The 16,082-nt window shown below is 42.1% G+C and overlaps 1 protein-coding gene across 3 annotated transcripts in view; it reads right to left on the bottom strand.

Annotated features, from left to right (window-relative positions):
* The window catches only part of arl15a (ADP-ribosylation factor-like 15a), a 174,351-nt gene that overhangs the window by 90,908 nt on the left and 67,361 nt on the right, over nt 1-16,082 (bottom strand). For 2 of the 3 annotated variants that reach the window (XM_084114765.1, XM_084114764.1), the window contains one exon: nt 13,018-13,077. The exons of the other annotated variant lie outside the window; for it this stretch is intronic. In XM_084114765.1, the coding sequence (XP_083970891.1) occupies nt 13,018-13,077 (60 nt within the window). The remainder of the gene's footprint in view (nt 1-13,017; nt 13,078-16,082) is intronic. 3 annotated transcript variants of the gene reach the window in all.

The raw sequence follows: 16,082 nt of genomic DNA, 5'->3' as shown, positions 1-16,082 counted from the left end.
ATATACAATATAACATTTAAGCTTAACATTTTAGCTCAACACATACAGTACATTAGCTCCAGGAGTAAAATCCAAGAGAACTGTATAAAATACAAAAATATTAACCCAAACAACAGACATTACAACCCAAACAATGTTCTAGATCATTAATTTACTTTGAGATTATGGGTACAGTATGCTATTGAGGAAACCATACATTCAGCACTAGGAATATGCTGTTAATGTTGATTAATATTCAATCTGTCTTTAGGTGAAGAAATTAAATAAAGCAAAGAACTGAAATGACAGAAAGTTTCAAAGCAGTTTTTTTTATTTTATATAAAAAATTATAATTAAATTATAATTGGAATAAAATTATTTAATAAAAATGCAAAATAGAAGCATTTTCACTAGTGGTCAGACTTTTGGACCCCACTGTACTGTGATTTGTTTTCTCAAATGTGCAGAACAAAAAATCTAATAAGAAAATCATAATTTAAAACAATATTTTATTTAGATAGAATGTAAAACACTGCAATTTCCTTTTTATCCAGATGGTATGAAAATTAATGCTTTCCAAATCTAAGTGGTCACCTGACTGTAAGATACTCAAGTGCAAGGAGGGTGATAACACAGATGGCTCTAATAACTACTCACTCACTGAAATACGCATGCTGATTCAGTCATTTGACATTAAGAGTTTAGTAAAAAAAAAAAAAAAAAAAATCAGGACACTGTTTGGTCTGTGCCTAAAAATGAAGTGGTAAGGAAATGAATAACATTGTCTGACATTCACAGCAAGGGCTATCATCACACATAAAGTCACGTCTAATCTCGTTTGACGTCAATGTCACTGGAGAGGGCACATTCACAGACTCCATTAACAGATTCCTCTTCACTGTGCCAGTCATGCCTCACACCTAACGGACATACTGCTAACACACACCGGGCATCGCTGGCCTTCGTGTCAAAAGGGTAACAGACACGGATTGCCTCTTGCCATCAGGGCGGATTATTACACGGATGAGGGAAGTTTGTTAACCGCAGCAGGATAACATACTTTAGGCCACAATCTGTGTGACAAACTGCCAACATGTCACTAAGGCAAATTCTCACTGTTCACATTCAGAACACTCATTCACATTCATCCATCCTGTCATTCCACAGTTTATACAGCACCAATCTTTAGCGATGTGTTCATTGTCATGCCGCCTGTAAATCATGTCGATGTGATCATATTCATGGGATGAATGCTGACACAACCAGTGGGAAAACAATTTTCTTTAAAGACTTTCTAAATGGTCAATTAAAGAATTATGGATTTTTATTAAAGTAAATTGGATAATTACATTTTAATTGTGAATGCTGACTATACATTTACTAGTTTAGAAAGGAGTTTCACTTACACAACATATGGAGTGAGACATTTTTCCATCTTTTCAAGCATAAGCTTCTGCTGCAAACGGAGATTGCAATTACCTTGTCATTAAATTTTTTTTTTTGTTTGTTTTGTTTTTAACTCTAAGGGCTGAGACTTTTATGATGGTGGCTAAATATAGACTCCAGGGTCTTGCCACAAAAGCACACAAACAAAATAGTCTAAAAATATAAAGTTTAGTTTGCAATGCCAGTTTGTAAAAGGTAAAGCAATCAAGAAAAGAGTATGATGAAGCATGTTTTATTTTGTGAATTGTGCTGCTAAAAAATACAGTTTGGGATTAGTCAGATTTTTTTATAGAAATTAATAATTAAGTTGAGCATAAGTGACAGTAAAGACATTTACAATGTTAACAAATATTTCTGTTTCAAATAAATAAAATCAGTTTCCAGAATAATCAACTGTGCTAAGAAAAAAATGCTTAGAGCACCAAATCAACATAGAATGATTTCTGAAGGATCATGTGACACTGAAGACTGGAGAAATAATGCTAAAAATTCAGCTCTGCAATCAAAGGAATAAATTACATTTTACAATATAATACAATAGAAAACAACATGTAAAAACATTTCACAATATTACTGTTTTACTGCATTTTTGATCAAATAAATGTAGCCTTTAGCATAACAGGCTTCTTTCGAAAACATAAATAAAAAAAACGTTCAAACCGAAAACTTGTGAGTACATTAATTACACAACACATGAAACACTATATGATTACTACAATGAGTGGTTGAGAGCCTGGTGCAAGTCAGATATGGTGTTAGAATATAGTTCCCTAACTCGAGCTGCATCGAGACGCTGTGGGAACGCTCTTGCGTGATTGTGTGGTGAAGTATGTGTATAATCAGTCCAATGGAAAGACGAAACGTTATAGGCGGGTGACGTCATCGACCAGAAAACTATAAAGCACACCTGAAAACAGACCGTGCTAGCTTCTGTGCCTTCAGCCAGCGCTCACTCTCTGCATACTGTCCCTGTCTATTTATTGTTATCTGTCATTGCAAGCACAATATTTCACAGAAAGATATATATATATATATATATATATATATATATATATATATATATATATATATATATAAAAATGGCGAGCAAGCAAGATTTTAAGCGGCGTGTTGTTCCCTGCCCTCGTTTCATCACGGGTGGGGACACTCATCAGCTTTGTGTTGCTTGTTTGGGAGTGGAGCATGCCCAGTCAGTTCTCAAGGGAGCTGACTGTGAGCATTGGACCCAATGGACCATTGTTTGAGATGGACCCAGCCCTATCTCAGCCTTCACCTGTCAGATCCAGTGCTTTATCTCAGGGAGAGGCACACACTGCGGCTTCTTCTCCCCGGGATGAGGCACCAATGCTGCGATTATCCTGTTCTGAGGAATTGGATGTTGTCAGCATTGATACAGGGGATTATGGGAGTTCGCCATCTCATACCCATGTTGATGAGAAGCTTATGGAGGTTGTGACTCACACTGTTGCCAAATTAAATATTGACTGGCCAGCCGAGGAACAAGAGGAATATAAAAAGAAAAGTTTTCTAGATGAAAGATATTTACCATCTAGGTCCCAGCCTCCTCATCGGGGTTTGCCGTTTTTTCCCAATTTCCACACTGAGGTGTTGAAGTCATGGAAGAAACCGGTTTCATATTGTGTTTTTAATCCTCAAACATCTAATTATAGCAATGTTATGGATATTAAAGATTATGGTTATATGACGATGCCTCGGGCTGACGCTCGCGTGCTATCTCTCTCCCGAGTCAGCGTCATCATTAAAACCCCCGCCGTTACCCACCAAGCCATTAAAAGCCACTTCAGCGCTGGTGGGTAAAGGGTATTTGGCAGCAGGTCAGGCTGCGGCATGCTTGCATACTATGTACATTTTAAAAGCATACCAGGCTGATCTGCTTAGGGACATGGATGATTGTGAGGAAGTCAGCGCTGACTTCCAGATCTGTCTCTCCGGGCCACCAAGAAGACGGCCAAATCAATAGGCCGGTCTATGGCAGCCCTGGTGGCCATGGAGGGACATTTATGGTTGAATTTATCTGATATGAAGGATAGAGACAGATCTGTTCTTTTGGATGCTCCGCTTTCGCCTTCGAGTCAGTTCGGCAATGCTGTAAACACTGTCGTCGATAGATTTCAGGAGGCGATGAAGCAATCAGCGGCATTCCAGAAGTTTCATCCTCGCAGATCTAATGTCCCCGAGACTGCTGGGAAGGAGCAGTCTCGGCCGTCTACAAGCTCCTCGCAGCACAGAGTGCAGCAAAAACAAAGCGTCGCCACTCTGGCTCCTCCACAATCAGGGGGGCCTGGGTGGCGGTCGAAGCCGGTTAGAGGCAGGCAAGATCTGAGGACTGTCATTGTCTCTAAAAAGGCTTCGACAAAGAAGAAGTCCTGATGCCGAGGCTATCAGGCTTCTGAGGGTGGTCCCCTCCAGGGAGAGATGGGTGCCAATTTCTGGGGAGCGACTCTCTGAGGAGGGTCGCAGCACTGGCAGTTTGGTTGTTCTCTGCTGGATCGCCGCTGCAGGGCACCGAGGTGTCAGCATCCCCAAACGATCCTCCGAGGAGGGTTGTAGAACAGTCAATTCGGTTGTTCCCTGCCGGTTCGCCGCTTCAGGGCACCGAAGTAACTGTTCGACCAAATCCAGAGGCCAGTCTTGAGAGACTGGTTCCCTTAGTAGAATTTCTGGCAGCGTGAAAACTACTGCCAAATATATCTCATTGGGTCCTGCAAAAGGTTCATTGTTCCAAAAAAGGATGGGGGGTTGCGTCCTATTCTCAAGTTCAAGATGCTTACACTCAAACAGATCGTGTCACAGATTCAGTCCGAGGACTTGTTTGTCACGATAGACTTGCAGGACGCTTACTTCCATGTATCCATCCATCCTCATCACAGGAAGTTACTGAGGTTCACTTTCGGGGGCAAAGCGTACCAATATCGGGTTCTTCCGTTCGGCCTAGGTTTATCACCCCGCACTTTGCGTGGATGCAGCTCTGGCTCCCCTGAGACTCCAGGGCATCCGCGTGTTGAATTATATCGATGATTGGTTGATTTTAGCTCAGTCCGAGCAGATGGCAGTTCGGCATCAAGATGTCATTCTGTCTCACATAAAGATGCTGGGGTTGAGAATCAACGCCAAGAAGAGTGTGCTCCTCCCGTCTCAGAGGACCACTTTTCTAGGTGTGGTATGGGATTCGACAATGATGCGGGCATAATTGTCACCATATTACTTCGGTTCTCTCAGCCGTAAATGGGGTAAAACTAGGCCAGTCACTCACTGTGAAACAGTTTCAGAGACTGTTGGGTCTCGTGGCAGCTGCGTCCAACGTAATAACTTTTGGCCTCCTGTACATGAGACCCCTGCAGTAGTGGCTCAGGACCAAGGGGTTTTCTCCAAGGGGAAATCCGTTTCGCATGATCAAGGTCACGCGGCGATGCCTACATGCCTTAGTCATGTGGAACAAACCTTGGTTCCTCACCCAAGGCCCAGTGCTGGGGGCTTGTTGTCGACGCGTAACGCTATCGACGGATGCTTCCCTCACAGGTTGGGGGGCGATCATGAGGTCTATGGCAGGACCATCTACTTTCTGGGCACATAAATCGGCTAGAAATAATGGCTGTGTTTTAAGCTCTCAAGCCCTTTCTTTCAGAACTGAGAGGTCACCATGTGCTTGTCCGCACGGACAACATATTGGTGGTCTCTTATATCAACCATCAGGGGGGTCTGAGGTCAAGTCACCTTTGCAAACTGGCTCATCAGATCCTCCTATGGGCCCACTGTCTCTCAGTGCAGTATATATTCCGGGGCATCTAAATCAGGGAGCGGATATCCTGTCAAGGCAGGGGCTGAGTCCCGGTGAGTGGAGACTTCACCCCGAGGTGGTGAAGCTCCTTTAGGAGAATTTAGGTCAAGCTCAAGTTGACCTTTTCGCATCGTCAGATACTACGCATTGTCCCATGTGGTTCTCTCTCACGCACCCAGCTCCTCTCGGGATGTGATGGTTCAGGTGTGGCTGAAGCTACACCTGTACGCTTTTCCTCCAATATCTATGCTTCTGGGAGTTCTGGAGAGGGTTCGCTGGGAAGGTTGCGCCCGTCTGTTATTAGTAGCCCCGTACTGGCCAGCCCGAGTTTGATTCTCGGACCCGGTGTCCCTTCTGGACGGCTCTCAGATGGAGATTCTGATCAGGAGGGACCTACTGTCCCAAGCAGGGGGCACTATTTTTCACCCTTACCCGGAGTTATGGAAACTGTGGGCTTGGCCCCTGAGGGAATCAGGGGTCGTGGAGACCATACTCCAATCTAGAGCTCCTTCCACGAGAAGACTGTATGAACTGAAATGGAAACTATTCTCTGCTTGGTGTGTAGAACGCCAACTGAATCCTGTTAACTGCCCTGTTGGTACAGTACTTGATTATCTGCAAGAACGTTTCTCTGCTGGATTATCTCCTTCCAACTTGAAGTAAATATTCCTAAAGTCCCTACTAATGTTACGGGCCCAATTGTGCTGCATGCCTTCTGTCCTCCACCTTTTAATACACCAGATAAGGAAAAACGTAATCTGCTGTGCCCTGTACGGGCTTTGGATGCTTACGTACACAGAGCTGGCCTGTGGCATAAATCGGATCAACTATTTGTCTGTTTCGGGTCACCCAGAAAAGGTTACCCTGCATCCAAGTAGAGGATGAGCAAGTGGGTAGTCGAGGCTATCTCACTTGCTTATGAAGCGGCTGGTCAGCCTCCACCTTTGGCTGTCCGGGCCCATTCTACCAGGAGTATGGCTGCCTCAAAGGCTTTATTATCGGGGGTTTCCCTCCATGACATCTGTGATGCGGCAGGCTGGTCCTCACCAAATACATTTGTTAGATTTTATGACTTGGAACTAGGCTCCACTCCAGGGTCTAGGGTGCTTGCTTCTTAGTGTGCGCAATGACTTCACACAGAACAGGCATTTGTTATTATGCCGTCTTGGGTATAGTGTTTCCACAGCGTCTGGACGCAGCTCTAGTTCCCTTGAAAGGGAACGTCTCAGGTTACGCATGTAACCCTGGTTCCCTGAAGAGGGAACGAGACGCTGCGTCACCCTGACATTCTCCCTGCATGCCTGTGATCGACTTGCTTAGGCTTTTCAGAAGCTAGCGCAGTCTGTTTTCAGGTGTACTTTATAGTTCCTGGTCGATGACGTCACCCGCCTATGACGTCTCGTCTTTCCATTGGACTGATTATACACGTGCTTCATGATGCAATCACGCAGGGGCGTTCCCACAGCGTCTTGACGCAGCGTCTCATTCCCTCTTCAGGGGACCAGGGTTACATACGTAACCTAAGACATTTTCCTGGCTCTTGAAGGAGAAGGGAAGGGCTTGAAAGTTGTAAGCTTTGCGGACACATGGGAGAGGGTGTTAAAAAATGCATTACTCAACTTAGCAGCGGAAACACACAGTCATAATAGTGAGTCAGCCTCCTCTGCCTTTTCCGCTCCGCAACTAAGTTAGCTTTGCAGATGTAGTTTAAGTTAAGTAAGTCTCTGTGCCAGGCCCAATGGGATGTTTCAGTCTTCCGAAACACTGGGTGAATGGAGGGACAGTAGACGGCACCTGCACCTAGTTTACTTTGAAAAACTACATGCAATCAAGTCTACAGAATGAACGTGGGGAAGTCTTAAAAAATGGTCTATATGTATCAATATCTAGTGATGTAGATATTGGAATTTTCATATGGCTAAATTCTGTAAAAGAAAATCCTAAATAAATACACATACAAAATAAAATAATAAAAAATCAGTACTTTTAAATGCTACAAGTGAAATTAGGCACTACAACAAATCAATATTCATTTAGAGATTTGCAAAAGATTGCATTTATCAGTGATAATAAAAATATATTTAAATGAGTGTTAGATGACAGCAAAAGTAATCTAAACATAAAAATAAGGGAAATGAGCATGCACAATTAAATATACAATATCAACCGAAATGTATGAATCAAAAGTAATACTGATATATTACCAATATATTGCACATCCATAAAAAGACATTATGAGGGTAAATCAAATTTCCTTTCTCTTGCTGCTTAAATTCAAGTGCAGTCTAGACCAGCAGATGACTTGCTAAAGTATAGCCACTTAGTCACTACAGTTGCTTAAAGTGGATCAAGAAGGGCAGAGATGATTGAACACTAAAAACATAAAAATAATACTATGTTATAGTAGTAACTTGAGTAGTTTTTCAGCAAAGTACTTATTTAGTCTTACTAGTCATATTATTTTTCGGTACTTCTACGTACTTGTAAAGAAGGACTAATTAACTAAAGAAGTAAATGATTTCTTAAGTAGCAATACTTTTAGTTTTTAGTACTCTTTCCACCACTGTGTATTATATAATCCATATATAAAATTATATAATAAAATGATGAAATAATACAATTTAATTTAATCTTAAATACATTCCATCATACAATTAAAGAGTAAGAAAAGCTGTGTTATAGCTTCAGCTGTGAGGTTTCTCTGAATAACTCAGACATACGCGTATGTCCAGCTGCCTAATGAAAGGTCTGTAATCTGGGTCTGTATAAAAGGTGTTTTTTGTGAGAACTGGTGAGAATGGCACACTTGGCCTTGTCGAGGACAGGGCAAGAGCGTGTCTGCAAACAGCAGCATGTTTTATGAGAGTGACGAAAGGCTGTAAGGAAAGCGTATGCGGAAAGCCCTTATATTGAGATGGTTTGACTGTTTTATGCAAATTACTAACCTTGTGCACGCAGCCACTCATTTAGAATACTCCAAATTCACTAACATCAGAACGATGTTAAGAACAAATTATTCATGTGTGTATGTTGTGAATTGTGAATTGTGAAAAGTGGGGTAATTTACTTGATACATCCTTGGACCCATTAGCGCCTGCACTAAGCCATCCGGCTGATTTTTCTAAATAAGCTCTAACTTTAATAATGTTCAACCAAGGGAAAAAAGGCTTCTGGGGGGTGTTTGGCTCGAGGTCATGGTGCAAATAACCCTAGGTTGATTTTACTCCGAACCATCCCTTCAACAATCCGGTACAGTATTTCATGTCATTCTTTAGCACTGCTTCTTGCACTGCCAAAGGACCAGTGCGGTCTTAATAAAACTTTTTTTTAATAAATATATTAAAATCTAAATGAAGAAATATTTGGGGCCTTAGTGTCAAAAAGGTTGATCTAGATCTAGATGCACAGCCTAAGAATAATAGTTTCACCAAGAATGGAGACATCTCAGTAGGTTATATGCATCAATGACCAAAGGAAGGCAGTTCATGGCACACACACAGCATAAAACACTTGCACAACACATCTTTAACAGCTGTATTCCCTTTCAGGTACTCTGCAAACTTTCAGTCAGAGCAGATGTGTCCTGCTCCAGGTGATACATCAGCCTCATCTTAAAGAACACTGGAGGCCGCAATCCATTAAAAACATCCCTGTGGGCTCTGACCTCACCTACTGGAGAGGCTTCATTTCACTGCCCTCCATATGCATTTCAGATTTAGTCAGGCCTCCCCATGGTTTACAGTGTTCTCTATCCCTGTTGTTTTTCTTTAAGTGGGCTCTTGATTCTGTTGCATCAGTAGGGCCACTTGTCATGATACAGAGTGCACCTGTAATGTCCCCCGCGTCCCGCAAAACATATAAATCACTTCAAAGAGCAGCTCCCCTAACATTCTCATAAACAGAGTCGGGCTCTGATTTATTTCTCTCTCCACAGACCTCTTTCTGTTTAACAGTCCTACAACAACAAGCATCTTCCAACATTACCTGTAGTTCCAACAGTGTGGCCTTGTATCCGGTCCAAATGAACCATCCTGTCAGATTAGTTATATGTGTAAAATAGAGTGTTTGAAGGAGACTGAGATTTTGATTGACAATTTAAATATTACATTTATATTAGGTTAAATATCTTTGTTAAATATCAACTCTAAAAGGATGTCTAACATAATAATGTGATATGCTATTCACAAGTGTGAAAAACCAAAACTAAAACAACTTCTGTAACAATATTGTACAGAAATTTCTAACTCAGCATTTTTGTCTAGTTAAAAAAAAAACGTTTGTCTTTCAAAAAAAAATAAAACTGACACTATTTAATCGATTCAGCTATGTAATTATGACAGAAAAATACTTTGTATCGTGCATATAATAAAAAATATTTATAATAAACAAAAATACATATTTTCTATATCTTATATTTTCTACACTTTGTAATTTTTTTATACTTTAATAATAATAATACTAATAAATATAGCTGCAAGCAGCAATTACCGGGGCCAAGCAGAATAAGACGACAAGACATGCCAACATGTCTGAAAGTGTCAGACCAACTGCAACAATGAGCAATTAAAGACTTTAAAGAGGATTTTATGCAAAATGCCTGAAAAATCATAGAAACAATAATTAAAAATATGATTTTATGGATTATCACTTTCGACCAATAGGTGGCGCAGTTACAAAACTGATGTGATGTGGTCAGAGTGAAGTGACAATGACACATACAAAGTTTGGTGTTAATATGTCAAGGCATTGCAGAGATAAAGCCTGAATAGTGCTATTAGCATCATGCCTCAACTTTGCTGCTGCGCTATACGAAAACGGTTTCGTCTATCGACACGAAATCCATAACTTTTAGTCGGCACGGTCTGGAGATGATACGATTCGATTTTGGTGAAAATCGGACAAACGGTCTAGGAGGAGTTCGAAAAAGTAGGTTTTGACTGAAAATCAAGATGGCGGACAGGAAGTTCGGCCAAATAAGGAAAACTTGGTATCTATGTTCTCGGCTTGACCCAAGGAATCTATTAAGACCAGTGGCATTTCAATAGCCAGATATATTCAAAAGTTATTAGCCTTTTTGGAAATTTTGTTATAACTTTTGACCACTAGGTGGCGCTGTTTCGAAATATTTTGAGTACCTTCAGGGGATGGTGCTGAAGGCACATTCTGAGTTTCGTAATATTACACCAATGCATTTGTTTAGTATAGCATTTTATTTCACAAAACTGTATTGAAGTCAATGGGAATTTCATGTTTTGTTCTATTATAGCGCCACCAAGAGGCTCAGTCCCACAATTTTTTTTATGTGTCCTCAGAGTGAGCCCATACATATGTGTGTCAATTTTGGTGAAAATATCTCAATTCACTTCAGAGTTATAGACATTTATATGGAAAAACACGTAAAAAATGACTGACACATGACTTTGATTGAATTTTACTACCCCTTACTATCAATATTTTCGCATTTGGGCATTGCCATTCAGTTAACAAGCTATGATTCCAAACTTCTGACGGTGGTTTCGTCTCGATCGGACAAACGGTTTCAAAGATATCGCCTAATGTTTTTTAAGCGCTAAATCACAACGCTACACAAACCGTAAGGCGAAACCTAGCATGTTTGGTATCGTTGGACTCGGCAACGATTCAGGAGTCGAATGAGATGAGTTTCGTGAAAATAATTCGATCACACCCAAAGTTATAAGCATTTTTAAAAAAAAAATTCACCACTAGGTGGCGCTGTTTCGAAACTTCTCACGCTCCTTCAGGACATCGTGCTGATGACCCATACCAAGTTTCGTAACAATTCGTTCATGCATTCTTAAAATACAGCATTTTAGCACAAAATTCAAAATGGCCGACAGTCAAAATGGCCGATATGGTGAAATTGGATATCATTCGAATCGGCATGTTACCCTGAATCTTATGAATTTTGGACAAACTGTTCAGAAGTTATAAGCAAAAATAGCCATTTTTCATATCTCCGGACCAGTAGGTGGCGCTGCGCCGAAACGCAGAATGTTGCCTCAGGTCATGCTTGTGATGACATGTACCAAGTTTGGTCTGAATCCGATAAAGCGTTGCGGAGATACAGCCCTACGACTGTTTTCGCAAGCGCTACGTAAAATTTGTTTGTGCGTTTATTGAAAACAGTTTGACGAATCAATTTGAATTCCATAACTTTTTGTCAGCACTGCCTGAAGATGATCTGGTTCAATTTTCGTGCAAATCGGACAAACCGTCTAGGACGAGTTCGAAAAAGTAGCTTTTTCGAATGATTCAAAATGGCGGCCATATTTTTATTACGGAAAATGTCATAGGGTGCAATCGAATCGGCATGAGCTCAGGAATCAGAGATAAAAGAATTTTGTTGATTGGCCTTACGGTTCAAAAGTTATTAGCAAAATAAAAGTGAAACTTTGGACAGGTGGTGGCGCTAGAGGGAATGACTTAGAAACACCAAAATTGGTGTATTTAATGTTGGGACTATCCTCTATCAGAATGTCAAACCAAAACAACTTTCCCGCAATCCTGCCATAGACTCCCATGGCGGAAGAATAATAATAAGAAATGGAACAGATACAATAGGTGCCTCCGCACCTTCGGTGCTTGGCCCCTAATAATAATAATAATACATTTATACAGTGCTTTTCTCTGCACTCAAAGCGCTTTACATTAATGAATGAATGAATGAATGAATTAATGGACTCAAGATCGAAATTTAATCAAAACTGCTATAAATATTAGTCACAATGAAATGGAAGTAGTGAAAGATCTTTTCTTTCATAGTGATGTACATTTGAGTGTAAATATTGGACGGGGCTTGTTTCTGCCTATTGGTTGTTGACTGGAATTTTAGATGTGAGTGTTGCACTCAAAAATGGAGGCAGATGAATGCAAGCTTGGAAAAAGACTGTATACATCATCAGAAAGAAGTGTGTCAAACGCAGGTGAGACCTGAACTGCACACGTTGCCATTGTGTGTGCACTCATCCAAAGCACGCACACGTCTCAGACACTGTGCAAATATTGAGTTCTCTTTCAAGTCTTGCGCTTGAACGGACAAATTCACACAAAAATTATGTCAACATGCCTGTCTTGAGTATCCAAGCAGACATAGTCTGTTATGCCTCAAGTGAACTTAAACAGTCGAGATAGACAACGTATATGTAACAGTATCAGTATTTTGGATCTGTAAATTATATCTTAAAGGGACAGCAGACTAATATTCCTGCTGTCTGAGTTTTTAATGGTAATCAAACAAAATACAAGGAAATCACTCACTGATCTTGATTGAATAGCTTTTGTAACTTTAATAAGAATTAATCTTTAATTTATACAGTCAAATATGAAATGTTATTTTATTTTACATTTGATATTTTACATCTATATTCAATTTCTGTACCTGAAAACGAATGTTAGACCTACCTGAAAAGAACTGTTTATTTATTTGTATCTTTGCTTTATTGTATTTATTTGTGCTGTTGCTTCTAGTTAGATTATTTGTTCTTATTTTCTTTAGGCTATTTTTATTTGACAGTAGTCCTTTTTTTCCTGAACATAGCACATACCGAACCGCTCCGAAACCATGAACCTAAAACCGTGATATAAACCGAACCGTGAGTAATTTGAACTGTTACAACCCTAGGTAGGAGACACTGAGGTAAGCACCCCTTCTTAGAGTGCAGGTGGCTAAACTAAGAGTTCTGTCCCTGAGCCTACTGGATTAGCATGGCAACAGTCTGTTCTCCAATACTTGGAGAGGAGATGATGAATCTTAGTCTGTTTTTTTGTATTACCTCCTAGTTCCTTCACATTCAGTATCGCATTTTTGAATGGCACTGCCTTGATGCTGAAACCTGTGGAAGAAAACATGATTTCAAAATTTGCACAAACTTCACAATAAATTTCACAATTTACATTCCCAAAGCAAAAATTACTAGCCTAACTAATATAAAGTTCAAACATTATTAAAGACAAGTGAACAGTCAGCAATACAATAAGAACTAATACAAAAATTGCAAGCAATAGCACAAATAAAAAAAGAGCAAAGACACAAATGAAATAAACATTGATTTAAGTTCCCTTTTGAGGGAACTCGAGCTGCGTCAAGAATCGGCACATTGGGGAACGCATTCAGCGTGGCGCGTCTGAAGCCTGTATGGAACTAGTCCAATCTCAATTGGTGTTGCGTCATTACGTCACTCGTGACGTTGCATGTGACGGTGATGCAGAAGCTGTAAAGGGACGCTGGATCACAACAGCGTCAGCTTTCTGGTCTTCAGCAAGTGTTCTGTGTGACTGTTTTGTCTTATTTGGTGTTGTCTGTCTAACGTACTCACTCAAACATATTTAAAAGAAAAATAATGGCGAGTAAGGAGAAACAATTCAGGCAGTGTGCGTCCCCTTGCCCGCGCTATTTGAGCGAGGCTGACACACACTCGCTCTGTGTTGTTTATCTGGGAGTGGAGCATGCACGGGCAGCGTTCGAGGGCGCTGTCTGTGCAAACTGTGATCTAATGCCCCTGAGAACGCTCCACTCCCGCCTGAGCCTGTTCAATCAATCAGGCCAGGCTCGCGCTCCCCGTGGGTCAGGTCCCGCCTTTGTCGAGGCAGCGCCTGCACACATGGGGATCGCAAATGAAGCTGGCAGATGATGTTGAGATGGCTTCGGCCCTTCCTCAGCATTCAGCAGCCAGCTCCATTGGTCCTGCACACGGGTCGGAAGCCCGCTCTGCGGCTTCTTCCGCCCGTGACGAGGACCCGATGCTCGAATTATCTAGCTCCGAGGAGTTAGATATTTTGAGCATTGAGGTAGGGAGAATATGAGGATTCGCCCCACCCAATTCTCATGCCTTCGAGAAGCTGCTGGAGGTTGTAACCAGGGCAGTGGCCAAATTAAATATCGATTGGCCAGCAGAGAAGCAAACTAGATGAGCGCTTCCTGCAAGCCCAGTCACAGCCTTAGCGTCGGAGCCTCCCATTTTTTTCCGATCTCCACACCGAGGTGTCGAGATTGTGGAATAAGCCCTTCTCGTCCCGTCTATCGAGCCCCAATATTCATATGTACACTGCTCAAAAAAATTAAAGGAACACTTTGAAAACACATCAGATCTCAATGGGGAAAAATATCATGCTGGATATCTATACTAATATGGACTGGGTAATGTGTTATGAACGAAAGGATGCCACATCGTTTGATGGAAATGAAAATAATCAACCTACAGAGGATTGAATTCAAAGACACCCCGAAAATCTAAGTGAAAAAATGATGCAGCAGGCTTGTCAATTTTGCTGAAATTTCATTGCAGCAACTCAAAATGGTACTCATTAGTTTGTATGGCCCCCACGTGCTTGTATGCATGCCTGACAACGTCGGGGCATACTCCTAATGAGACGACGGATGGTGTCCTGGGGTATTTCCTCCCAGATCTGGACCAGCGCATCACTGAGCTCCTGGACAGTCTGAGGTGCAACCAGGTGATGTCAGATGGACCGAAACACAATGTCCCAGAGGTGTTCTATTGGATGTAGGTCAGGTGAGCGTGGTGGCCCTTCAATGGTATCATTCCTTCATCCTCCAGGAACTGCCTGCATGCTCTCGCCACATGAGGCCAGGCATTGTTGTGCACCAGGAGGAACCCAGGACCCACTGCACCAGCATAGGGTCTGACAATGGATCCAAGGATTTCATCCCAATACCTATTGGCAGTCAGGGTGCCATTGTCTAGCCTGCAGAGGTCTGTGCGTCCCTCCATGGATATGCCTCCCCAGACCATCACTGACCCACCACCAAACCGGTCATGCTGAACGATGTTACAGGCAGCATAACATTCTCCATGGCTTCTCCAGACCCTTTCCTGTCTGTCACGTGCTCAGGGTGAACCTGCTCTCATTTGTGAAAACCACAGGGCACCAGTGGCGGACCTGCCAATTCTGGTGTTCAATGGGAAATGCCAATCGAGCTCCCTGGTGCTGGGCAGTGAGCACAGGGCCCACTAGAGGACGTTGGGCCCTCAGGCCACCCTCATGAAGTCTGTTTCTGATTGTTTGGTCAGAGACATTCACACCAGTGGCCTGCTGGAGGTCATTTTGTAGGGCTCTGGCAGTGCTCATCATGTTCCTCCTCGCACAAAGGAGCAGATACCGGTCCTGCTGATGGGTTAAGGACCTTCTACGGCCCTGTCCAGCTCTCCTAGAGTAGCTGTCTGTCTTCCTGGAATCTCCTCCATGCTCTTGAGACTGTGCTGGGAGACACAGCAAACCTTCTGGCAATGGCACGTATTGATGAGCCATCCTGAAGGAGCTGGACTGCCTGCGCAACATCTGTAGGGTCCAGGTACCGCCTCATGCTACCAATAGTGACACTGACCCTAGCCAAATGCAAAACTGGTGAAAAACCGTCCGAAAAGATGAGTAGGGAAAAAATGTCAGTGGCCACCACCTGTAAAACCATTCCTGTTTTAGGGGTTGTCTCACTGTTGCCCATCTAGTGCACCTGCTATTAATTTTATTAACACTAAAGCAGCTGAAACTGATTACCAACCTCCTCTGTTACTTAACTGACCAGATCAATATCCCAGGAGTTTAACTGACTTGATGCTATTCTCTGATTAAAAAGTGTTCCCTTTATTTTTTTGAGCAGTGTATATTCATCCATCGTGGGCTCGAAAGAGAAGGGCTATGGGACGATGCCGCGGGTCGAAGAGACGTTAGCATCATATCTCTCGCCCGACGCTGCATCGTCCCTGAGAGCTCTGGCACTCCCCTCCAAGCCCTGCCGTACTACATCAGTCTTGGTGGGGAAAGCATATATGGCGGCAGGTCGGGCTGGTGCATGCCTGCATGCGATAGGGATCTTGCA

This window comes from Abramis brama, assembly GCF_963993115.1.
Source record: "Abramis brama genome assembly, chromosome: 5".
Lineage (NCBI taxonomy): Eukaryota > Metazoa > Chordata > Actinopteri > Cypriniformes > Leuciscidae > Abramis > Abramis brama.
Note: the sequence above shows the minus strand (reverse complement) of the source record. Positions and strands in the feature narration are given on the sequence as shown.